The sequence below is a fragment of the Lutjanus erythropterus genome, chromosome 21, assembly GCF_056507025.1.
Source record: "Lutjanus erythropterus isolate fLutEry1 chromosome 21, fLutEry1.hap2, whole genome shotgun sequence".
NCBI classification, from domain to species: Eukaryota; Metazoa; Chordata; class Actinopteri; order Lutjaniformes; family Lutjanidae; genus Lutjanus; species Lutjanus erythropterus.
In genome coordinates, this window is record NC_139337.1 from 15339060 (window position 1) to 15363474 (window position 24415).

Below are 24415 nucleotides of genomic sequence, written 5' to 3' on the forward strand. Positions count from 1 at the left end.
ATTCAGCTCTTGTTCATAGACAAGAAATTTAAATTCTTTAAACTTAACTTTTTTATGTAAGTAATAAATGTCCTGTGTGAATGATGCAAAGGTAAATCACTGACTGTTAATTTGACTTAACATGTATTTTAAATGCTTCACAAGTCAACACAGTGGCCTCAGGAGGAGGAAGATGAGAGGGTGCAGACACAGAGGCGAGGAGGCCTCAGGAGCGGCGAGAGAAGACAGGGGGGAAATGGAGGAACAGGAAGTAAGGGGGAAAATAATCCGCCCTGGCCTGGCAGGAATTCCCCTGTGCAGTTTCCTGCAGGATTTCTGACCAGCCATTGTGTATGTATGGATGTGAGTGAGTGAGTGAGTGAGAGTGTGTGTGTGTGTGTGTGTGTGTGTGTGTGTGTATTTCCTGCAGGCCTTTTCTAAGCGGCCAGTGTGGGGGATCTTTTAGCCCCTGCTGTAGTTTGACTGCAAGGTCTAACATGAGGCGGGTATCCATCTGAGCCTCCAAACCACATAACAAATGCATGTGTGGACACATACACACACATCTGAGCCTACTGATCCCTGACCCTGGAATGTGCATGTGGAGAGAAAGACAGAGAGGTGTGTATATGTCCGTGTGAGAAAGAAGGGAGTACTCAAACTGATGCAAATAAGACAGTATTAACAAAAGCCAGAGCAGAGGGGCTCAATAACATGTGGACAAAATACACACACATATCCACATACACACACACTCATCCTGAAGCTGGCATTGTTTGACACAATGACTAAGTAGACAGATAAAATGTCAAACAACATGCTAATTGCTCAATTTGGATTCCACTAATTACTTTGTAAAAAATCTATTGTCTTCGTTCATGCTTTTTTTAAATCAAAAACAATGACCTGCAGCTGAAGCAAGGTAGAAAGGGGAACTCAGCATCGCAGCATCATTAACAGTCATCTCTACTGAGCTGTCTGAATAAGCACACAGGCTTAAAAATAAATGAAACATCTCATCAGAACACGAGCGTTTCATTCAGTGGAAGTGGAGCAATTATTTGTTACACCACCCAAGTGACAAAAACAAGCTTGATGGAGGGAACGTCATCCTCCAATTTCAGAATGGTGGAGCAGACTGCGGGGCCAACACACTTTTTCAAAATGCATCCATTCATCCTGCCTTCCTTGTTCGGAAAATAGTAACAGTGCATCATCCAAAAAAAAAAAGGAAAAAAGGTGGCTGATATGCTCTCAGTCACAGTGAATAATTTTTTAAATTTGAAAGTTACAGTTGCTCAGTGCTATTATATTTGTATTGAATTATGACATTTTCACAGTTGCTTTACATTACATTACATACATTACACCCCTTTCTTAAATTGATTTTACTTATTTGGTTTTAGCAGCACATCTACTATGGACTGTGCAGCTGCATTACATAGAACAGCATAAATATGAGGGACAGATGGAGACTATTTTAGATCAACTGTAAGCAAACAACTTGACTTATCACTTGATAAAATTTTAGTTTGGTCAGATAAAGATACACATAACATACACACTAAACAACAACAGAGAGTGTCCTTTTCATGTTTCTGAGGTGGTCTGGACTCAGTTTGCTTTGGCTACAATATTTTCACACATACACTCTCACTCACACACACTTTTTCTCTCTCTCTCTCTGTCACACACACACACACACACACACACACACACACACACACACACACACACACACACACACACACACACACACACACACACACACACACACACACACACACACACACAAGCTCTGGCAAATGTTTTAGTATGTTAAGTACTTGTCTTTGCTTGTTTTATCTAATGAACATCCTTTTGTTGCAATCCACTTTGTGACAATGTTTACTCTAAGTGCTTGATAAAGCCGACATCAGAGACCAACCTCAATATTTGGATCCCACAAACTCTTCAGAGTGAACGCTACTCTTGAAAGGAATGAGGATGGATGCATTTTCAAAGTGCTGTCCAAACAGGGCACATTAGCCGAGTTTCCACCACAGGAACTTCCCCCATGGACTAGGAATCACCACAGGGACCTGGGTCTAAATTTAAATTATTTTACCCCCAAAAAAACTCCCTGCATGAGGCTTGATTGTTCAAGCACTTGCAGTATTTTATTTTATTTCAGATACCATTTTCACAAATTTGCAGCTGCGAACCAGCTTGCAGTTTATTTCCTACCTGCCCTGTGGGTAATTTAATGCATTTGCGGTTTATATTATTATTTTTTGTGACGTTTTCCCTGTACAGCACCTTGTAACTTTGTTTTCAAAAGTCACTTTATAAGTTTACACAGTGTTTTGTTCATTGTGCTTCAACACACTAATAATGATGCCTGTTAGTCGTTTTCTAAAGCGTCATCCCACAGTGGAAATACAGACAACAACAGGCTAGAAGAACTTTTTAATTTCTTGAAAAGTAGTTGCTGGGAATAAAAGTTGCGGGTACTCTGGGTGGAAACACGGCTATTGTTGAGTGTGGTGGGGAGAATCAATGATACTGAGCAGAAAACTCTACACTCTCTCTAAACAGCTCAACTGTAAAAGGACAGTCACATGTTTGCGTTAGGCCATTACAGTGGGTTTAATATCGCCATCTACCACTTATACTCTGAGATGAGGATCGGATTTAATTCAACTGCAGTTGGGTCCTGTCCTTATTCTGACAAGGCCTCAATACACATGACAAAAAAACAAAAAGTGGAACAGATGACTTGACACCTCCCGTAAATTCTGATTTTTCGCAGCCTGTGATTACATGTTCTGCTAACAGCTGTGACTGATTAAGTCACACTAATGTAGCATTCATTAGAGGCTGTGATCACTGGTGGGTGTATGTGGGCTGCAGTCATACTAGCATCAAATTAAAACGACTTCTGTGATATTAAAAGGCCTTGTTTGGAAAAAACTGAAGGACACTTGGCTGTTTTTTGAGGTGGGAAACTGTCAAGATAGTACACCCAAATCAAGAGCATCTACAGAACAGGAATTTCTTCAGGAATTTATTGATTAAATATTGAATGCAGATACCAAATGACTTACTTCCAAGATCATCTATCCATCTGAAAACATTTCAATTAGACTTTTCTTAAATCAGCTGCCTTAAAAGTGATATTAAAAGTGATATACCCGATTTAGACATTTTTTTGAGTTCTGGTTAACTGTCAACATGTAATATCTTAAGGGGTCACCCCCAGTTTCTTTACCTCCCCCAGTTCAGAGAAACAGCAGGAGTTCTGGTGAAGGAAACTAAGCAAAGTACTGCTGGGAACAGGGTCAGTAGCAAAAATGTATTCTAACCACCTAAAAAAAATCTAGCTCCGTTAACTGTACATTATATTTTGAATATTTTCACTGCTATACCTTGTTGTCAGACAGTCTTTTCCAATGGTAACCGCGATTATATAAGCCAAATATCGCTCTCTCCACATCATCCAGACTCCTTTGGCAAAAACAGAAGTTTTACTTCCCCGATCTATTAATCAGTTAAGAATCACCAAAGTCACAGAATAACACAAACAAACTAACAGGTCAGTGCAACAGTGGTCAAGTACCTCCCATGCTCTATGAGGTCAAATTACTGTTTTTGCCAAAGGATTCTGGTTGATCGAGAGAGCGATATTTAGCTTTAACAGGAGGGTTAAAATATAGGTTCTAAATACAGGGCACACTTAAATTAAAAAAAAAAAATTATTTCTTTGCTGCTGACCCTGTCCACAGCAGTACATTCCTCAGCTTCCTACACTTGTACTCCTTATGCTTCTCCAAACTGGTGGCATGTTGTCTGCCATCTATGGTACGTAAGACACTGACTATAGGTAAGAACTTGTTACAGCCCCGCTCCAAATGATATTAACCATTCCTTAAAAATATGACCTTATTGAGAACACGAAAAATCTAAACCTCACACCTCTCTTTCCATTTGGCTCACAAATATAAACAAGAACATGTTTTCTGAGACTCAACTTGTCATAAATAATGTCCTGCCAATATTTTCAAAGACTGACTCCATAAATGCTTGTTATGAAGTCATATGAGCAACTTAAAATTATTATTGATTAACGGTTTTCCTGTGTATTTGTCTGTCCCTCCACAGTGTGAGCGTGTAAGAGTGAGGGCGTATGTTTCTGATGGAGTTACAGTCGTGGGTTGAAGGCATAGAGAGCGTAAGATCTGAGGGCTGTCTTACCTTCTTGTCCTCGTCTGGGGGTCTATCCATACACTGAGTGGAAGAGTCACTTAAGCTTTGAGACCTACTACCACGGCCCCTGCTCCTTCGCTAAAAAGGTAAAGAGGAACTCCAAGTTACTGGATGAAGTCCAAGAGAAAAAGGCTAAAATAAGACCAAAAATTAACTCTATGATATAAAAAAAACAAAACTCTAAACTAAAAAAAGGGCTGACTGAACTCAAGGATAACTCAAAATTCAAAAACAGTTAAAAAACATTGTCAGGAGCATTGATTATAAGAAGAAAGCTTATTGGTCACTACTAAGTGAAAAAATGCATGATGGTAGTGGGTATTAAAACAAAAATACATTTTACCTCCACTATAGAAAATGCCAATCCCTTTATAACCGTCACTGATCAAATGCAACCATTCATAACATGCAAGCATAGAACAACTATAAATACAACACATTAGGGGAATCACATTGTGTTTTATTGTTGTTTTATAACTCCGTTGTCAAAACTAGGATCTAAAGAGGCATCATGGGACACTTTTGAGGGCTCTTGGTTATCGATCAAAGCCCAAGCCAGCTTGCTCTCATTCACAGTATCTGTTGCCATGGTGATAAACAACTACATCCGCAAATTACAGCCATATTACCTCCAGGCATAGATTAAGACTTGTCTTTATTCAGTCTCTATTCAAAAGTGCACATCTATGTCCATAGACTGTGTTTCTTTTGGCATTTAATGTAAAATCTGACTCTCTTTGAGGCAACCTGATGCACCATGATCCTCTTCTGGCCTCACATACAGCACGCTGTCCTCCATTTAAAAGTCTATACCTGGATTTCCATGCTAACATAGTAAAAGTTAACACATAGAGTTCAGATTTTACTGCTCCTACTGAATAGCACTAAAAACCTCTTCTTAAAAACTTGATTATCCTTATTAGACAATTCCAAAAACTTGCCAAAAAAGCCAGGAGAATTAACTTACACTACTCTGTATCACCCAATCTTAGCCAATGTTCGAGCTTATTTTCTAAGCACAGGGACAGATTTTCCACTTTGTTACACTTTCAGTTCCATGAATACAACTTAACAGCGCTGTAATCATGGTTTTACTGCTAGAGACCACTTGCTTTGGAAAAACAGATAGTGACAGTTTAAGGTTTATCCATCATCTGTGACAGTGATTGGCAAACTAAGGGTGCTCTGACTGACTGGCTACAGATTGTTATCGGCCAATAACCAGTTGACAAAGTAGGAGGGAAATTAACACCCGCCAAGCATCAAAAGCAAATAGAGTTGCAATTTAGCAAAACCTCAGCTGACTACTCCCCAAAACGGGTAAGTGCTTCCACCAAAATTGTCACACACACACACCCAATTCAAAAACGCTGGGACATTTTGTAAAACGTAAGTAAAAACAGAATGCAATGATTTGCAAATTATTTTCTTGCTTGTATTCAATTGAATATAGTACCAAGATAATATATTTAATGTCCAAACTGATAAACTTTATAGTTTTTTGTAAATATAGACTCATTCTGAATTTATGCCTGCAACAAGTTTCAAAAAAGATGGGGCAGTGGCAACAAAAATCTGGGAGAGTTGTGGAATATTAGAAAAAAAAACACACTTAAGTAAATTTCAAAAGGTAAAAAGATTAAATGGTTACAGGTGATAGTATCATGATTGGGTATTAAAGCGGCCTTCCTGAAAGCCTCAGTCATTCACACACATGAATGGAGTGAGGTTCACCGCTTTGTAAAAAATGGTATGGGCAAATAGTTCAACAGTTGAAGCACAAAGATTCTCAAAACAACGCTGTGAGGACTTCACCATCCACAATCCAAAATGTCATAAGATTCAGAGAATCTGGAGAAATCTCTGGATGTAAGAGGCAACAGGCCAAAAAACACTGAATGCCTGTGAACTTTGACCCCAAATACCCACATAATTGTATAAAGGATATGATATGTGCTTGTGAACACTTAGGAAAACTATTGTCAGTAAACACAGTTTGTCTCTGCATTTATAAATGAAAAAGTTAAGACTCTACCACGCAAAGCGAAAGCCATATATCAACAACATTAAGAGACAGCTTCTATGGGGTCTGAGCTCATCTGAGGCGGACTGGTGGAAAGTGAAAAAGAATGGTGTGGCTTGATGAGTCCACATTTCAAATTGTTTTCAGAAATCATGAATGCAGTGAACTCCAAGCTAAACAGAAGAAGGACCATCCAGATTGTTACCAGCACTGACTTCAAAAGCCAGCATCTGTGATGGTATGAGAGTGTGTTAGTGCCCATGGCACAGCTAATTCACACAATGCAACAATAGAGAATCTGGGCTGTTGAGCACTTGAAGTTGTATATCAAACAAAAATGAGAAAAAATTCCATGTCCAAAATTTTAACAATTAGTGTCTTCAGTTGTTAAAGAAAAATTGATAGCTGTTAAGTGATAAACCTGGCCCCTATGTTGCAGGCATCTGTTTGTACTGTAATCAATTGAATAAAAGGTTTTTTCTGTTTTCTGAGGTTTTCTGATTTGAGGTTGCAATAAAAAGCTATGCAAAGAGTCTCTACTGTGTTTTGGTGTCATTTACTCACATGCATCTGTCCTCTCCTCTATTTTTAATCCTTTGCTGTTAGCGTTGAATTTTGACACACAGGGACAGGGAATTCATGGTGTATTCAAGTTCACCTCATAAACTCAGATATCTATTCTCTGTAATGGCCACAAAGCTTAATTAAAATGGGAATGATTTTTTCCCTAATTTTTTTCCCTTGTTGAAATACAAAGGCCTATACCTGCCATTACTTTCTTGTTCTTGTTGTTCTCTTTACTAAATAATTTCTACTTAAATACTAAAATCATAACAATATTCTGTACATTTCTCCACAGGCAGATTTAAAAGAATTCCATTAAAAAATTCTCAACCATATTCTTGTACAACCGGTTGCAAAGTACTTCAGTGATATTTGGAAGTTGTTCCATATGTATACTTGATGTACAAAGTTGTTAAGAACAGTTAAATAAATAAACGTGAGATCATGTCGTCTGTATTGCCTGATACTGCTTCCAGCAATTGGTGATCGGTCCCAAAAATCCTGATCGGAGCACCCTTACTTAAAACCATGTGCCAACAACACCCACTGCAGATGGTTGGAAGAAAGCAAATTAGATTTGGCTACTGACTGAGTTCAGTCAAATACCATATGTTGCTAACATGCCGTAAACATCCATCAAGTGGTATTTTATGAAACCCACTCTGCTAACAACATTGCTTTCCTCATCATTGATTCGCTCTCGTACATTCCTGTCATCCATACAATCCAAGCTTAATGACATTATGCCCCAGCATCCAAAGCCATTCATACACGATCAATATGACAGCATGAGTCTTTCCATCAGCATTTGTTAACATTGCAAAATGTCTGTCGTGTGTGAGTGTGTGTTTGTGTGTGTAGAGAATATAAAGCCTGTCCTGTGTTTTTATCCTACCACTGTTCCAGAAATCAGAATAATCGAGGCACGTTCCAGTTTTTCATATTTGAGTCCCTCCCCCAGCTGATGCATACATCTGTATGCCTTGTGATAGGTTGTTAACTACTGGAGGAGGATCAACATCTGGAAAACAACAGGATGTCTCTTCAGTGAATGTGTGCGCTCTGCATATGGAGTTGTTGGATTTCTGTGTTGATATGCCTATCTTTTTCATTCTCCTCTTATCTGATTGAATTCTGCAAGACAGTGGTCAGTTATCCACCTGTCAGGATTGCATTATGCAGATTGCATGGTCAGAGCAAGGCTAACAGACGACAAAAAGATGAGGTAGGGATGTGATAATGGACAAGAAACCAGTAGCCTTAATGCCATTTGTATGTCAAAAATGTGCAGACAAAACAGTTTTTTTTTCTGTCTTCTTTAGATGAACCTTATGCTTATTATATTGTATCAGCCAGGGTTTTCCCTGCCTATCTAACTTATTTTGGCCGCTGCTGTCAAAAAGTCTTGCAAAAATGTAGGCCTAAAGGCTTTTTTTTAAAAAACAGAAAATCTTTTGTACCTTTTATCATCAACTGCTTTGGTGTGCTTATACCAAGTGTGCACAAACTATGTGCAGCACTCAAGTGTGGAGCCAGTGGGGGAATGTCAAATTCACAGTGTCTGCAAGATTAAGGTAGTAGTGGGGCAAACGAATGCGTGTTTTTAAAGACAGCTGAGTTAACTTATATTACATGAGTAGGACTGGATATCGAACCTCAGTAGCCACGTTTTGAGTGCCAGTACTTGACAGATCATTTAGAAAACAAATATGTACATCAGAAAGGACCTGATTAATGGATCAAAAGCTGTTCCAACTGCTGTGTATCCTACTCCATGTACTTTTTCAGTTCATCATGTCCTTTAAAAAGTGTGACAGTGAGCCAACAGTAATAAGCCCTGAATCATTACTGTCCAAGACATCTCCTTTTAATCCTGTCTCTACTTGATCAGATTCAAGTGCTGCATAAACGTCTGTTAGTCACCTGTCATGCACTTTTTCCAGCCTTTTCTGCATTTGTTAAAAAAAAAATCCAGGGAAAACCCTGTTAATGAACCAACTTTGTATTGCTATTTTGTCTTGAAAAAAGAGTAAAAACACTGAACTGAAACTGCAACTTTGTACTGAAACCATGTGCCCACTTAAAGCAACGCAAAAGCTATGAACACCTGGTGACCAAATGATAAATGTTAATTACCAGGACATGTCAGTTGGAAACCGAAGAAATAAATTACTGAAATGTTATTTTCCAAAGAATTTGAAATACATAAATAAAGATTAAGCCTTATTAGCCTTGTTTGACCTTACAGTGAAAACTAGGCTCAAAAGGATCCAGCACCTGCAAACCCAACCCGCTGTGCCCACTCTGGGCTCAGTACCAATACACAAGGGAGTAGCAGGGACGATGGGCCACTGTGAGAGAGATTAGAGGGATCAGGAAAGGAGGAGGAGTAAGAGTAGATGGAAAAGGGTGGACAGAGGGTACAGGACAGGTGGACAAGAGACAAACAGTGGGGGGATGGATTCATTGGTTCACTGAAAGACGAAGGAAATGTGGGGGAGAAAGACAGATGGAGGAAGAGGGGGCAGAGCCCAACAGAGACCGGAAGCAGGAAAGGTTGGAAAAAGAGATGGAAAGGTGAAGGAAACAGAGAGTAGTGTTTAGGAGAAGGGCAGGGATGAGAGGTGCTAAGGGAGGTAGAGAGAGAAGAAAAAGAGGAGGGAAGAAATGATGGTGGCTCATCTCTCAGTGGCAGCAGAGAAATGCAAAGTCATTCCACAAGATGGAAGGTATTTTTCACTGTGTTACAGGTAAACAAATATGTGTGTGTAATGTCTACATAGTCTCATTCATATACAGAATTATGATGTAATCATGCAGTTCTTGGGGAAGAGTGTATGCATGAGTCTAATACAAGCTAGTGACTGAGACTTGTCATGTACCCTTAACAAATGTCAAATTGTATGTTTATACCAATTTACACAAAAACTCATGGTTGCTCCTCCGTTAACTGGTACAGTGAATGAATATTAAATCAAAATACAAAAAAATCTATTCTATCCTCACATGCAGAAATAGGTCAAGGCTATGGGTAATTTTTTTTAAGGTGAGAAGAATGACATATTGCCTAGTGATGTGTGATGTTGTGGTTTAGAGTATCCAAAATACATGCTATCTGTGGAATATGGCAACAACACAAGAGGACACTTACCAATTTGCTGTGGTGGTATTTGCAATATCCACAGTACTTGACATTGTCTGCATCCGATCCTTGTTCCTCACATAACAACCCCGCAAACTGGGCGCTGTAGCAGAGAATTGTGTAAAAGGACATAAATGAAAAAACTCTTCAACATTAATGTGTTAGTACCAACAAGCGCTGAACAGGAAACAATATAATTTTTCAGCCAGATTTCACCATATGGGGTTCATATCCAGTGAAGAAGTATATTTTATGGCAAAAAAAAGTGTAAAATAAGTAAATATAATGGAGTTTCCAGTGAAAAACATGTTGTCATCACTTTGAGACTGCCTTTACAGTGGTTATAAAATGTAAAATAAAAAAAAACCCCACCTAATCTTATCTTATTAGATATGTGTGTGTGAACTTTTGTCATAGTTAGTATATGAATTCTTGAGATATGGCCAAAAACACGTTTTTGTGAAGTCACAGCGACCTTTGACCAAATTATAATCATTTAATTGTGGGCTCCAAGTCATCATATTAAGCATACTAAGTTTGAAGAAATTCCATCCAGATGTCCCTGAGATATCACATTCAAAATAATGGGACATATGTGAGGTCGCAGTGACCTTGGGCATCCATACTCTGATCAATTTATCTTTGAGTCCAGGTGGACATTTGTACCAAAATTGAAGAAATTCTGTCAAGGAGTTCTAGAGATACTGCTTTCACAGGAATAGTACAATCATGACGTCATAGTACCTTTGACTTTTAACCACCAAATCCTAACCAGTTCATCCTTGAGTCCAAGTGGACACTTTTGCCAAATTTGAAGAAATTCTGACAAGCTGCTCTTGAGATATCATGTTCAAAAGAATGGGACTGACAGAAAACACAATAACATAATGCCTCTGGCTACCACAATCACCTCCAGTGCTAAGGCACAAAAATGTCTGGTGACAAAGTGTAAAGTGTGTCTAAAGGCATAAAACACACCACCGGTGCAGCAGCGCATCATGTGATGCATGTCATGTGCCATCATGAACACACATGGGAAGCGCCACAGTGCGTCACCCTCATCCGGGGCGCTGGGCTCAGGATATTTCCGGACCTCAGCCTTTGCTCCACCATCTCTCCCCTCAAATAAGCATGTGTTGTCAGACAGACACGTAACTAACGTATATATTTATATATCATATTATAAATCTCAATCACTTTTTCTAAACCTAACCAAGTTGTTAGGGTGAATAAACCTAACCAAACGCTGACCAGTTCACAAGATTACTTATGGCGAAGATCATCATGATAACAAAGGTCACCAGAAAACTGCTACCATGTTCAAAATCCATAAAATGTGCTGAATTAAACAGCCTTAAATAACACATGAAAAGCTTAAAAAGTGTAGACATGATACACTAAATGTTCTTACAAGTGACATGCTATTTATAAGCTATCCCACAACATGATGTTGGATTTGTACATAAGGAAGAAGAAAAATAAGGGGCACAAAAATTCACCTTTTCCCACTCTAAACCAGGCTGTGAAGTCATCACAGTTTTTCCAATCTCAGCTCTTAAACTTCAACATCACAAGCATTCACAGAGAACCAATGTCAAAACTCATGGTGAACATGTGAAAAAAGTTAACCCGCATAAATTCTGTTTTACACTCAAAGCAGCTGAACCAGTGGAATACATCAAAATCTTAATATCCACAGTATCTCTACGGATTTGTTCTTACAACACCCAACAGTATATGCTTTTCCTCCAGTATGAGAAAAGAATTGAAGAAACAATCTCTTTCTTTGTCTTGGTGAGGTAAATGTGATGTGAATGGATCTCACCATGTGACATGGAAGGCCTGCCTACAGCCATGTTTGTTGCAGGTCATACAGGCTCCAGTGGCTGCTTTACTCTCTCTGCCCTGGTCTTCACAGATATAACATGTCTGAAGACACACACAGTTAAGAGAACCATTTTAATTAAAAAACAGACTCGATTGCACATGTTTTTTTTTTGACATGTCCATATGCATAGATGATTTTTTGTTACCTTGTTGTAGCGCTCATGTGGAACAGACTGGAGCACTATGGGCTCCATAGTGGAGACATTGGCAAATTCCACCTCAGGTATGTAAAGGGCACAAACCACATGGGCCCAGCCTGCAAAGACACAGAAAATAACCATCAGCTGCTGCACATACATGCGAAATGTACCTTGTGGCAATATTTCACAGTTTGCATTTAAGATTTATAAACCATCTGCAAAGGTCTTAGTAATAAAAGTGTGCAGAATTTATGTTTGTATCCACTTGTTTGATTTGTTGGTTGCCCATTGTACCAATATAACAAAACTGAGTAAGCCCAGAGGACTGATAACCTGAAGAACACAACACTGCTCCATACATCAACTATAGAAGCTTTTATTGGCTGGGTAAAACAAAAACAGCTCTTTTCTGCACATTCTTTAGAGTTATAACTCATAACACAGACTCAAAAAAATGTTACATCTCCACACTAGATACATGACTGACAGTGTTTGGTTCAGTTTATTTGAGTTGATGGGAACTAGGGGTGTCACAATAGCGAAATTTGGTTCAATGCTAGTATAAAAAAAAGATACTCAGTACCACAACAGCAAACAGCAAAGGTCATAAGCACACAAAACAGGACAATGTTGTTGGGTTTTTTTTATCATAAATTAAGCAACAACCTGCAGCTGACAGGGCAAAATGTTCAAAAATGTGCACTCACATTACTAAATTTGATGAAAATGCAGCTTTATGCAGTAACACAGGAAACAATTAAACTGTTAAGCTTTTTAAGTAATAACTGTTGAATCTTTTCACATCTGTTCATGTCTCATCATTTCACATTTTTTGCACCAAAATATGGCAAGTAGTATCAATAAGAGTATTGACAAGAAGTATCAGTATGTATTGAAGTTTGGCTACATCCCTATACAGAATATACAATATATACACAGACCCATTTTTTGCAAGTGTCCCTCAAAATGTGGTTAAACATTTGTAACAAAGATATGTAACGGAGGTAAGGTATTTCACTGTTTAACAAATGCTATTGTCAAAAATTATGCCTATGAGGCTAAAAACTAAACACAATTTGTACTGTCCTCTGTAAATAAAAGTTTTCATATTGGCACATTTCAAACAACATATAGGCTGATACCAATATAGATCGATACTGCTGTGATAGTCCAATAGAAGTCTGATAATATCAGTCGGGCTCTAGTCGATACTTTTGACAATCTTAGTGGGAACACCGCCTTTTTAACTCTGGCACTGATCAAACAATCAAACGAAGACAGCCTATGGAGGCCCCCTTCTCATTCACCAAGTTACACTACAAGATTCACCATCTCCTCTAAAATTAAGTCCAGTACAGTTTTGATGAATGCTCACATCCAGGTATTTATTTCTTCACTCATTTGGACCATTAATGAAGATAAAATAAATCCTTTAGAATCTGTGAAATTCTATGTCAGTCCATGAAACTTTTCAACTTATGGTTTGTTGTCAATGTGAACCCAAAGTGATCTAGACCAAAAGGCAATAATGGATAGTACTCCTTTGGCCCAACTGTGGTCTGGACTCGTAAATATTTTAATTTGCAAACTGGTAGTTAATCTATCTAAGTAGCCGTTTATTGAGCCCTAACACACACACAGCTGCCTGTCAGTGAAGACAAACTGGGGGCGGTGGAATGACAGCGGGGCATGGGTGGAGTGGCAGCAGAATTGACGACGAGCTGAGGAGGAGCAGGAGGAGGGTCAATGGGAGGTCAAATGGAGGTGGGAGTCTCCTGCCACACTGGAGGTGTCTGTTTTTCCCCATAGCGGAAACAAAAACAGGCTTAAACTTACAGTTGAACCCCTGACCTGCCTTTGACCTGGTGAGCAGGACAGGGGGAGGAGGGCAGAGGGCGGGACGGAGGGGAGGCTGCGGGTGTGAAATGGGGGGCATGTTGTTGTTTTGAAGTCCCTCCAAGAATCTGGAAGAGGCCTATAAAACAGGACTATAAAAGTGGCACAGCCTTCCTCCTCAGACTGAGCATTCGCACTTTTACCCCCTGAAAAATCCAACAAAGCATCCGTTTGTCGACATCCCTTACTCCAAGAGGTCATCAGAGTCCAACATGTTGAAAGAATGAGCTTCAATTTGGTTCATAACAAATCTAAAGTGTGCTATATAGTCAAATAAACAAAATAAAAAACAAAAGGCAGTTCTTGATAATGGCTTTATGAGCTTCTGTGGTAAACCACGGCAAAACCATGACACCAACACCAGGTGAAAAAAAAACAAGAGTTAACTTGAGTTCATGTTGTACTTACTGTAGCAGGTAATGAACCACATACACAATGAAACCACATCAGTACAATCAAGAACACGCTTAAGAGTGATAACCTCTACATCTAATTAGAGACAAACAGATATTAACAGCCCAGTACTGGTCTGTCACAGCTCTGTCGGTCTATATCAGTATCGATGTATATGTTGTCCGATGTGAAAACTATAATATTCAGTTAAATATGATATAAAACAGAGAAACGCAGGAAATCTCTGTATCTGAGAGGCTTAAAACAGCATTTTCTGCCATTCTTGCCTGAAAAATTACTATAAGGATTAATCCATAATCAAAATAGTTTAACTGTTTAATTCTTGCCCAGTTGGGCAAGTGAGTTGCTAGATTTAGTCGCCCAACATGGCATTTCAATTTCCCAAGTCAAGCAGGCAAACCTTATGGTTTAGCCCTGGGTTCTTAAAAATACCAGTCAAAGGTTACAGTTTCGATGCTCTAATGTCATTGGTTTTTTTAATATATTGCCCTATACATCAATATTGGATGTTTTTAGTCCCAGGATCAACCCCTAAAATCCAGTATCAATCAGTCCCTTGCTCTACTTTAAAATTTCCATACCACTGCCACGTATCTAATATTCCTTAGCACTGACTTGTAGAAAGTGAACCTGTTGCTGATTTTTCAGCAAACCCTTTAAATATATGGATGTGACACATTATGTTTGAAACCTTTCAGACTGCAAATGTATTCAACTTTGCATCATTAAACTCACCATAATGAGGACAGAGATATTTACTGGGTATCTACAACTAAAAGAAAACAAAAAAAGACGCCAGGACAAACAACTAAGTCTTTTCTTTCTTCTCTGCCTGCTATATGTTAAGATTCTGGATCAAAAACCCATTTCAGACAAATACCTTCGCTCTGCTTTATTACTGTCCCACCTGAAATAACAGCGACTACCACACAGATCAACAAGTGAAGAGGAACTGACAAAAGCAGAGAAAACGGACGGTCGGGGAAAGAGATGGTGGGAGAAAAATGGGAGGAAAAAAGAGAGGGAGAGAGGGGTCATGGGAAGGGTAAAATAAAAGAGAAAGTAGTAAAACGGTGTGTGTTAGTGTTGTCCTGATGCCTCCCTGCAGGCCTGGACACAATCCCACAGCTGTGCCTCTCTCCCTGACTGACTCAAACACACACACACACACACACACTCACATACACACAGAATATTTACAGTCTCCACCAAGCTGACCTCCCAATGAACCCAGAGAGGAGACTCCTCACAGGCCATGCACTATACCCATCCTGGCCCGCCCCCTCATAAACATACACACACACACACACACACACACACACACACACACTCATAAAACATGGACTGGCAAAGACGGTAGAGAGAGGCAGCACACACAACAAACACCAACATAACTCTCCCAGCACGCTCACACCCCTTAAACTTGCCGGTGACATGCAATTAATGACAAAATACACAAGAGGCTCGCCACAGATGTGTGAGTATGTTTGAGTGTGTATGAGTGTGTGTGTGTGTGTGTGTGTGTGTGTGTAGCTGATTCTACCTCCGTTGTCTGTCCTCTTGAGGGCTCCATCTTTGTGGGGACACAGCTCACATCTCTGAGGGTAAAGAAGAAACACCAGGTCAGAAACAACCGACCAAACTCATCCACCTAAGGTGAGGTGAACACAAAAGCATGACAAACATGCCAGTGTGTGAGATAACTGGTGAGTGGCCCTGACTTGAACACAAGGCCTGAAACTCTCTGGGAAAACACTCACTATCTGCTACCAGAAGTTGCTTCTTTCTCCAAGCATGTGTCTGACAACTCAACTCTTCCTCAACTCCCAAATAAGCCAGTGTTTTTCATCTATTCAGCTACAGGCATGATATTTAATGCTTTTTTCATTAACTTATAAAACAGCTAATTCCTTCCCCAGTAAACCTTTAAATAAAACAGAGTCATGAGACATTGACTCTAGAGGTTAATTCAGGTGATGCAGTGATGCTGCATCTGGCAATTTGGAGATTAAAAAATAGACATAAATGGTCTTTATCTCTCTTTCATTAAAATAATGCTTTGCAAGAAATTGAATACTTTACTTCCTTACATACATTTTTCATATTCATGAAGGCACACTGCCTCATTTATATTAGCCAGCTAACATTTCACACAATGTAATTCTTTGTAAATTCGTGCACACATATTATTACACTGAGTACATTTTCATTTTCTTTAAAGGTCCACCTTATCCATATTTTGCACTTGTCAGCTGCACAGCCTGGAGTGCTGCACAGCCTGGAGTGCTGGACAAACATATGGCCAATGATATTTGTCTGATGGTTTGATATATAAGGATTATGTACACTTGGACACTGCTTGACAGCTTTGCAGCATTCACAGCAGTTGTATGAGCTTAGATGACCTTGTTATTGTTGGATTTCTGTCCTTAAGTCATTTCTTTGTATGCAAAGGTTAAGGGATTACAAGAAAACCTAGTTATCCTGCAAAACTTCTGCTGGAGAAACCTTGTTCTGTGCACAGACATGAATACAGCAAGTAGGTAGATCATTCCTAGCACCTGTATCAACAACTAAGTAAGTAAATCTTACCCTGACAAAATCTTGACACATCCTTAGAAGTTTGCCGAGGTCATATTAAGTTTAAACTCAACAAGCCGTACCAGTTTGCGGCTTTTGCAGCCAGTTCCACAAAAAGAACACATAAAATAAGTAATTAAGTTCAGTCTAAAAGTGACATGATTCAGAGATATGTGGAGAGTAGGTTAGTCCACAGGTCCTGCAGCAATTGTTGGAATTGCAGTGCTTTCCAGAAACATGTTCCTGCCTGGACAGGAACATTTTCATGTGCTGTTGCAGACTTGATAGTTTTCCTGCACACCACAGTATGCCACATGGTTAGTAAACTGGCAACACTTACAGCATGCACAATAATCTTTTATAGCGCTTTTCAATCAGGATTAAAAACCATTTGGTGAAATATGATGGTAACTGGTAGAGAATACAGACCATGGACTGACAGGCTGGCTAAGCTTTAAGACAGCGGGAGATAGCACATGCCACAGAAAATCCCGCCTGTGCAGGCAGTCACTCCACAAAAAGTGGCAGTAGCAGGCAGGTCTGTGCAGACCTCTAAAATAATTTCTCTCGTCAGAATCCCTTTGATACTGCAGCTGTACAAAGATTTAAGATGAAAAGATAGACATGGTGAAAAAAAAACAACACATGGAGGTTTTCAAGTCTCTAACAGTGTAACTTATTACAAGGCCATATTCTATTCTAAAGTCAATTTTGTACACTGTAACTGACAGCTTCCTAAACATCTGAACGGTTACACTGCGGCTAACCACATATATCCATATCTATATATAGCCATATAGTAAAGCTGGGCAATATGGTAAGTTTCATTCTTTATAGTTTGTTATCCACCACTCTAATCGCATTGTAAGACTGTCTTCTTTATACACACACGTTCATTATTTAAGATATATATATACACACACACACTCACACACACCTTAAATAATAAACAGTCTAAAATAATAATCCCGCTCCCAGGCTTTGTGTTTCCTCACATAATAGCTAAAATATTCTGAAACAGTGGACAACTCCCATTCAGAACCAACTCAAGGAAATGTTCTCATCAGCACTCAACATTAGGTGTTACTGCTTCCTCGGGCTGGGTACCAAAATGCTGTGCCCATATGGCACTGGTTCTTACACAACCGGTACCTACCAGAACAAATCACAGTCCAGAATACAGTATCTCATTCCGGTGCCACACGCCTGAGCTGTTGATTGAAATAGTTGTCCTATGGGGCAGACTAGAGTTGGGCGATATGTTAAAATTTTCCAAACTATCATCATCAGCCCATCCATTGGCGATTGCCGATATCTTTTCCAAAAATCACCAACTCTGGTTTGGTCGAAATAAATCCTTAATTCTCTGCATGGAAAGAGTGTAAAGAGTCTGACTCTGCAGGCTGTTTTCGTCTCACTTGTCACCCAGCTCAGCGCATGCATGGTCAGTTGAGTGGGTGTGAACTGTGCCGCTGGATGAGAGCACGGTGCAGATCAGAGGCTGTCACTCTGCAGACGATTACATTAGCAAAATAAAATGACAAATATCACCCTTAAAATCGGCCCAAAAAAGCAATCGGCAATGGATTCAACCCATCGTCAATAGACGATATATTCATCCAATCGCCCAACTCTAGGGCAGACAATAAAGACAGATCACTTAACTGCTAGTTAAAATTACAGAAAGACTCTCTCTGCATTGCTCTGGAAAGTACGGTTGTTAGCATTTGTGAGCTACCTACTGAAATCCTAAGATGCCTCGTATAGTTATCACAAGACAACAGTATTGCGGTAATGTAATAATCGTCACAGCTCTAGTGTGTCCCAAAATACTTAAATGAACTTCAAACTGTTAACAGTTCATATATTGTTGAATTTCAAGCCCAAATTTGCCTTAGCAATGAAAAAAGCACTGTCTACATCATTTTGAGCTTCTGTGCTTAAGTACCAGTTCAGGTACTGTTTAGGCACCAGTACTGCTTTAAAGTATAGTTTTAGCAGCAGTATCAGGAAAAAAAAAAACAATACCCAAACCCACACCTGCCATGAATGGTATCACAGGCATTGAGCAGGGCTGCCATGGTGGGACTTGAAAGAAATTCATTGTCTATGCTGGTTAAATATTACATGCAGGTTTATTTTACCTGGTTTGTTCCAAGCCCTTTGAACAAACACATTGATGATACAAAACTTCCCCTGGCACTATTTTCTTGGTGCATTCATAAATGGCGCTATTCAAGGATTAGCACCAGTTCCACCATGTTTGGCAGACAGCCCTGTTATTCCAGGAGTTCACTCATAAATAAATGATGAATGGATAGTTGGATCGTTTGACTCACCACGCGGGCTGCTCTCTCCTGAGATTCACACTTTCTGCAAAACCAAGGACCAGTGGGCACCTGCACGATGCCATAGCAGGCTGAAGAGACAGGGAGAGATGAAAGTGAGTCATCACAACCACAGCACAAGACTACAGAACACATTAACACACTTACTCTGAAACCACATCAAACCTTGCGACACTTAATAACATCTTTACAAATATCACACCATCTCCACTTCCAACTATTTTCTACTCATCCCAGAAGGCAAACTTGTGACTAAACTGGTTTGAAATCGGAACCGAAATGTTTTGATCTGACAGACTGACGAACACACTGCGAATGCTTTTATATCACCCAACTGACAGCTGACAGTTTGCCAGCACTACAAAATATTTTAAGCCCCTGGGACAATAGCAGAATCACTGCTAATGCATTGTTAATATCAACACTCAGTCATCGGTGATAATTGTTGGTGTTATGTTTATATTGCTAGGTCTGTTGCACCTCACAGAAAGAGACTGCATTCAAACAATTCAGACAATTCAAACCTCTTCCACACATTTATATGAAAAAGATCAAAGCACAGTTGTCTACTGCATAAACTGATGCATTTTAGGGTAGAAATGATATGGTAAAAACTCACAATGACAGCTAGAACTTACATTTCTATTTTAATCAGTGTGCTGCACGATGCTGTATGAACAGGGACACAAGGCCGAGGAGGATTCTGATGCTGTTGGCGTCTCTTTATGTTTGCACATTCTACAGAGTTACTTTATAATATTTTGATATGTTTTAGCAAACAATATTATTTATGAGACATACTTCAACTTCAAAAATGCACTTAGTTCATTTACTTACAGTTATAACCTGTTTTCACTGATCCTTAAACAACTCAGACTTGAAGTTTCAGTACAAGCGGTGCTACTCTAGATGCAGCAGCACTACCCTAAATAGCCTACCTCTACACATTTTCAGATTATCTCTGATCTGACTGGAGCCTATAATCCAATGAAATAAACAGCTATAATCCAGATTTCTGAGAACAAAACATCCAAAGGTTGCAGAGTTCAAATGAAGAAATGGGTGACCTGACTTACAGACAGAATATTAAGCACACATTGCAGATACACTGCTGATTTATTTGAATAATTATGGCTGGCTAGTCTAATCATTTGTGATTTTTATTTGTTGCCATGCTAACCCCTGCCACATAGTCTGTGAATGCTTTGTTGTTATTTTCAGCTTTTCTCTCAGGTTCAAAGAAGTGTTCAAACACACAGGGGAATTGTTTTTATTCAGCATAAATTTGTTAACAAATGTGAGAGATTGTGCATGTTACTGTGAGTGCATTGTATCCTGTGTAGGATGCAGCCATACTGACCAAGCTATACCTCAGCTGCATATAGTCAGTGATATGTTATAACTCTGTTTTAAGAATGTACATTCATATAACAATTTACAAAATTAAGGATACATTTAAATGCCATGATTTAGACTAAAAACATTTTTGATGGGTGCTTCTGGCCCACAATGCAACATGTAATGTAAAATGGAATAACAGCACCAGTTCAAACAAACACTATTTTCATTATCGATTAATCTGTTGATAATTCTCTCAATAAATCGATTAGTTTATTCCTTAAAATGTCAGTAAATGGTGAAAAATGTTGATCACTGTTCACCAAGGCCCAAGGTGAGGTTTGGGGCATTTTTTCTTTAAAAAAAATGACTCAAAACAACTAATGAAACTATTATCAGTTATCAAAATAGCTGGTGATTAATTTCATAGGTGACAATAAATTGATAAATTGACTTGTCATTGCAGCTAAATATAGATGTATAATCAGTAGTATTAGTATACAGGGCTCAACAACGAGGATGTCCAATTAAGTAAATCTGGTGGACCAGGCACTAAGTAAGTAAGGAAGCAAAAAAAGAATTTAACAATTAAGCTATTTTGGTAATGAATCAGTTGATAAAAGTAATTTTTCTTGCGATATGACAGAAAATGCTGTTTTCAGCCTCTCGAATATGGAGATATCCTGCTTTTCTCTATTTTTTATCATATTAAATTTAATATCTTTGGGATTTAGACTCACAAGACAAGACGTTAAAAGACAACACTTTGGATCCTGCAAAAACTGGGAAGGACATTTTTCACTATTTTCAAGTATTTGTCTGTAGATTTCTGATATACTTGCCCAAGTGAGCAAATGAAGAGAAAAACATTGACATCGAACCCTAGTTTGAAATTTGGACACTCTCAAAGTCTCTGTGATGCACTCTGGGTCTCAATTAGGTTTAAAACATTTTACATTTCTTCTGAAACAAATTATTAACAGACTCTTTTATAAATAAATCATTCTATGGATTAAATGAATTCCAGTGCTCTGACAACTGAAAAATCTCCAACAGATTAGGCCTCATGTCTTTTGATTCTGGAAATATAATCAGACATTCATGTTGCTGGTTATTTCAATCAAGAAAACACATTTAATTGCAACACAAGCCACCATAACTGTAATTCAGTGGCAGATCTACACGAGCTAACACATGACATGACAGAATGGTGGTACTTATCTGAATCACAACCTTGTCTACTCTTAACTAATTCGGTAAAGCCTGTCTGCTACCAATAATTCACTGAAGCAGAAAGATGTGGCTCTCAAGCCATGTTGTCGTGTCCTTCAAACCATACCCAAGTATGTGTCTCGCCAAAGCATTATGTATTAAATAAAGTATACTATAGGCTCCATGGTCACTTTCTAAACTAAGGAAATTTAACCAGACCACATTTGGGAAGTGACTGGATGTTCAACAGCCAGCTCATGTTTTGATATGAACATTTTGTCTGTGGTTTGATGCCTAAAACACCTCACTGCAGCTTCAGTATTTAGTAATACTTTGTATTAAAGCTTCAAAACTCCACTCTACTCAGAGCTTGTAATAATAATATGGTATATGATGCTTGTTGGGGTACATTTAATATTGAGAGTATTACCAAAAAAAGATAACTTCTTGGTCTAGCTCTCTCAGTAGTTTCAAAAAGCCCTTAATCTTAGGCAAACTGATACCACTTGACTGAATAACAGTCTGAAGCTGGGATAATTTGATGCACCCTTAATAAGAAATATTAAACTGCACTGAGATTTGGAACAATTTTGTCTCTAATAATAAAATACTAAATAATATCAATACTATTCAGCACTCGAAATTAAATGTCACGTTAATAAAAACAGCACAAGGGCCAGATGTTATGTGTTGTGTCCGGATCAACTCCGGGTCAGTGATGAACCTTTCATTACAAAAAAGTCAGAATCAATTTCTAAATGTTGTTATTTGGACAAACTGACCACATATTTGGAATCTATAATATCTATATATATGACAGCAGACCTGAAGCAGGGATATATGCTAATATTTTTAAGCACTAGCCAATCAGGCAACCAAGACCCTACTTTTGGTGGTCAATGTACACTGCTGGTCACCCAAATGTATGCAAAACAATAGAGAAAAAGCAGCTAAATGCAGCCTTTCTTAACGGTGACACTCACTTTTCCCACGATTGTGATGGATGAAAAATGAGCTGGACTACCTGGCTAGCTGAGAAAACTGCCGGCACACATTGCAGCATGTTACATCTTTAGGTGTCTTAGATTCTAGACACTTAAACTCTGGCTTCCATTCACAACAAATTTTCATTGCCATTTCATTTTCTCATAATACATATTTTGTGTTTCTGGTTCTTAAACAAGGATTGTGTGAGCAGTTTGAGTAGACTAGTAAGTGCTCGCAATATGGGTATAAAACTTGGCGGCCACAGAAGTCCATTGACATGGAATATTTGGTGACCTTGGAATAACTTTTTTAACCATGACCATGGGCCATCGTCAATGTTGTACCCTGCGAGAGCAGCAAAATCTCTGTTTACGAATGTCCAAACCAATCGGCTACCATGTAAAGACAATTTAGCAATTATATGCAGATACCTGTTTATAGGGGAAAGTATTCTCCTTACACCCTTAGCAGAAGTAAGTATGTATGTAATGGGAAACAGAGGAGGAAAATTGAACACCATGAAAATGTTAGGATGCAGTGTTATTCAAGGTTGCTTTGTCATAATATCTGTGCCAGAGAAGCTGCCTGTGCTAACTGAGCTGCACCATATTGATCATATTGTCAATACATGTGTTCATTTTTATGTCATCTCTAATGTGTAGTGCATGAAAGTGTCCAAATGACAACTGCATTGTTAAAACTGTCTGCATTTGTGCACTACTTCTTGTGTCTGACTTAATGAAAGTTTCAAACAACAGCAATGTCACAATAACAAAAAAAATAAATTTGGCTCAGTGGTTGTAAAGTCAGGGAAACGTGAAAGTACAATTTAGGACAGTTGTGGGTAAGTGAGGATAACAGTTAAATTTTAGCCTTGCCACTAATACTGCCTAGGATAGCTTTCTGCAACTTGAAGCCAGCAGAGAGAAACATGTGGGTCAAAATGTTTTACCATTTGACTAGGCCTGAGCTGCCATGTATGTAACAGTTTTTTTTACTAGTAACTTATTACAGACATGCTCCTGTCAGCCCTATTTAAGAATCAAAACACTCCAACTTAAGTTGACACATACAAACAAAGAAATCTGTTACAAGTGCAAATACACTGACATGTACCTGCATGGGTTCAGAATTGCTGACATTTCAAATAGTTATCTGTGTCATGAACACATGGCCAGTTGTTAGTATGTAAACACTGGGCGTCATCATCTGAGTCATGCTGGCTGAGCAGCACTGGTCTGGCAGAACAACAACACTGTCACTTTACTACAAGCTCACATTAAGCAATTACAAATCAGTGTTGCTCCTTTGATCCAAATACTCGACTCCAAACATTAAGAGTAATTTTGTTTCCAATCATATATAGACATCCAATGTAACATGGATCCCTCCTCCTCTACGTCCTATCTGACAGCTTCTGACAGGCGATAAAAAAAACATATTAGCACGACTCGCAGCCAGAAATGTGTTCATAAAGCAGCTGCTAACTACGGTCCATGGCGGATTAACCGGGGCTAACTGAACTTCCCAGCCAGAGCAGCGGACTGCCCTGCTGCTGGAGTTGAGCCTGACCTCAGCCTGGCCTTGGTGAGAGCAGGCGGAGGAGGCGGCTCCACACGGAGCGCTCCATAACCTTGCAACAAGACAACGCTAACTAGCC

At 39.0% G+C, this 24415-nt stretch overlaps 1 protein-coding gene across 3 annotated transcripts in view; it reads right to left on the reverse strand.

Annotated features, from left to right (window-relative positions):
• The window catches only part of mllt10 (MLLT10 histone lysine methyltransferase DOT1L cofactor), a 59920-nt gene that overhangs the window by 35090 nt on the left and 415 nt on the right, over nt 1-24415 (reverse strand). For 2 of the 3 annotated variants that reach the window (XM_084746785.1, XM_084746786.1), the window contains exons 2-7: nt 19210-19289; nt 15834-15888; nt 11987-12096; nt 11779-11882; nt 9963-10056; nt 4213-4302 (exon numbers count right to left, since the gene is read on the reverse strand). In XM_084746785.1, coding sequence (XP_084602911.1) covers nt 4213-4302; nt 9963-10056; nt 11779-11882; nt 11987-12096; nt 15834-15888; nt 19210-19289 — 533 coding nt within the window. The remainder of the gene's footprint in view (nt 1-4212; nt 4303-9962; nt 10057-11778; nt 11883-11986; nt 12097-15833; nt 15889-19209; nt 19290-24415) is intronic. The other variant, XM_084746787.1, reaches the window with a different exon arrangement.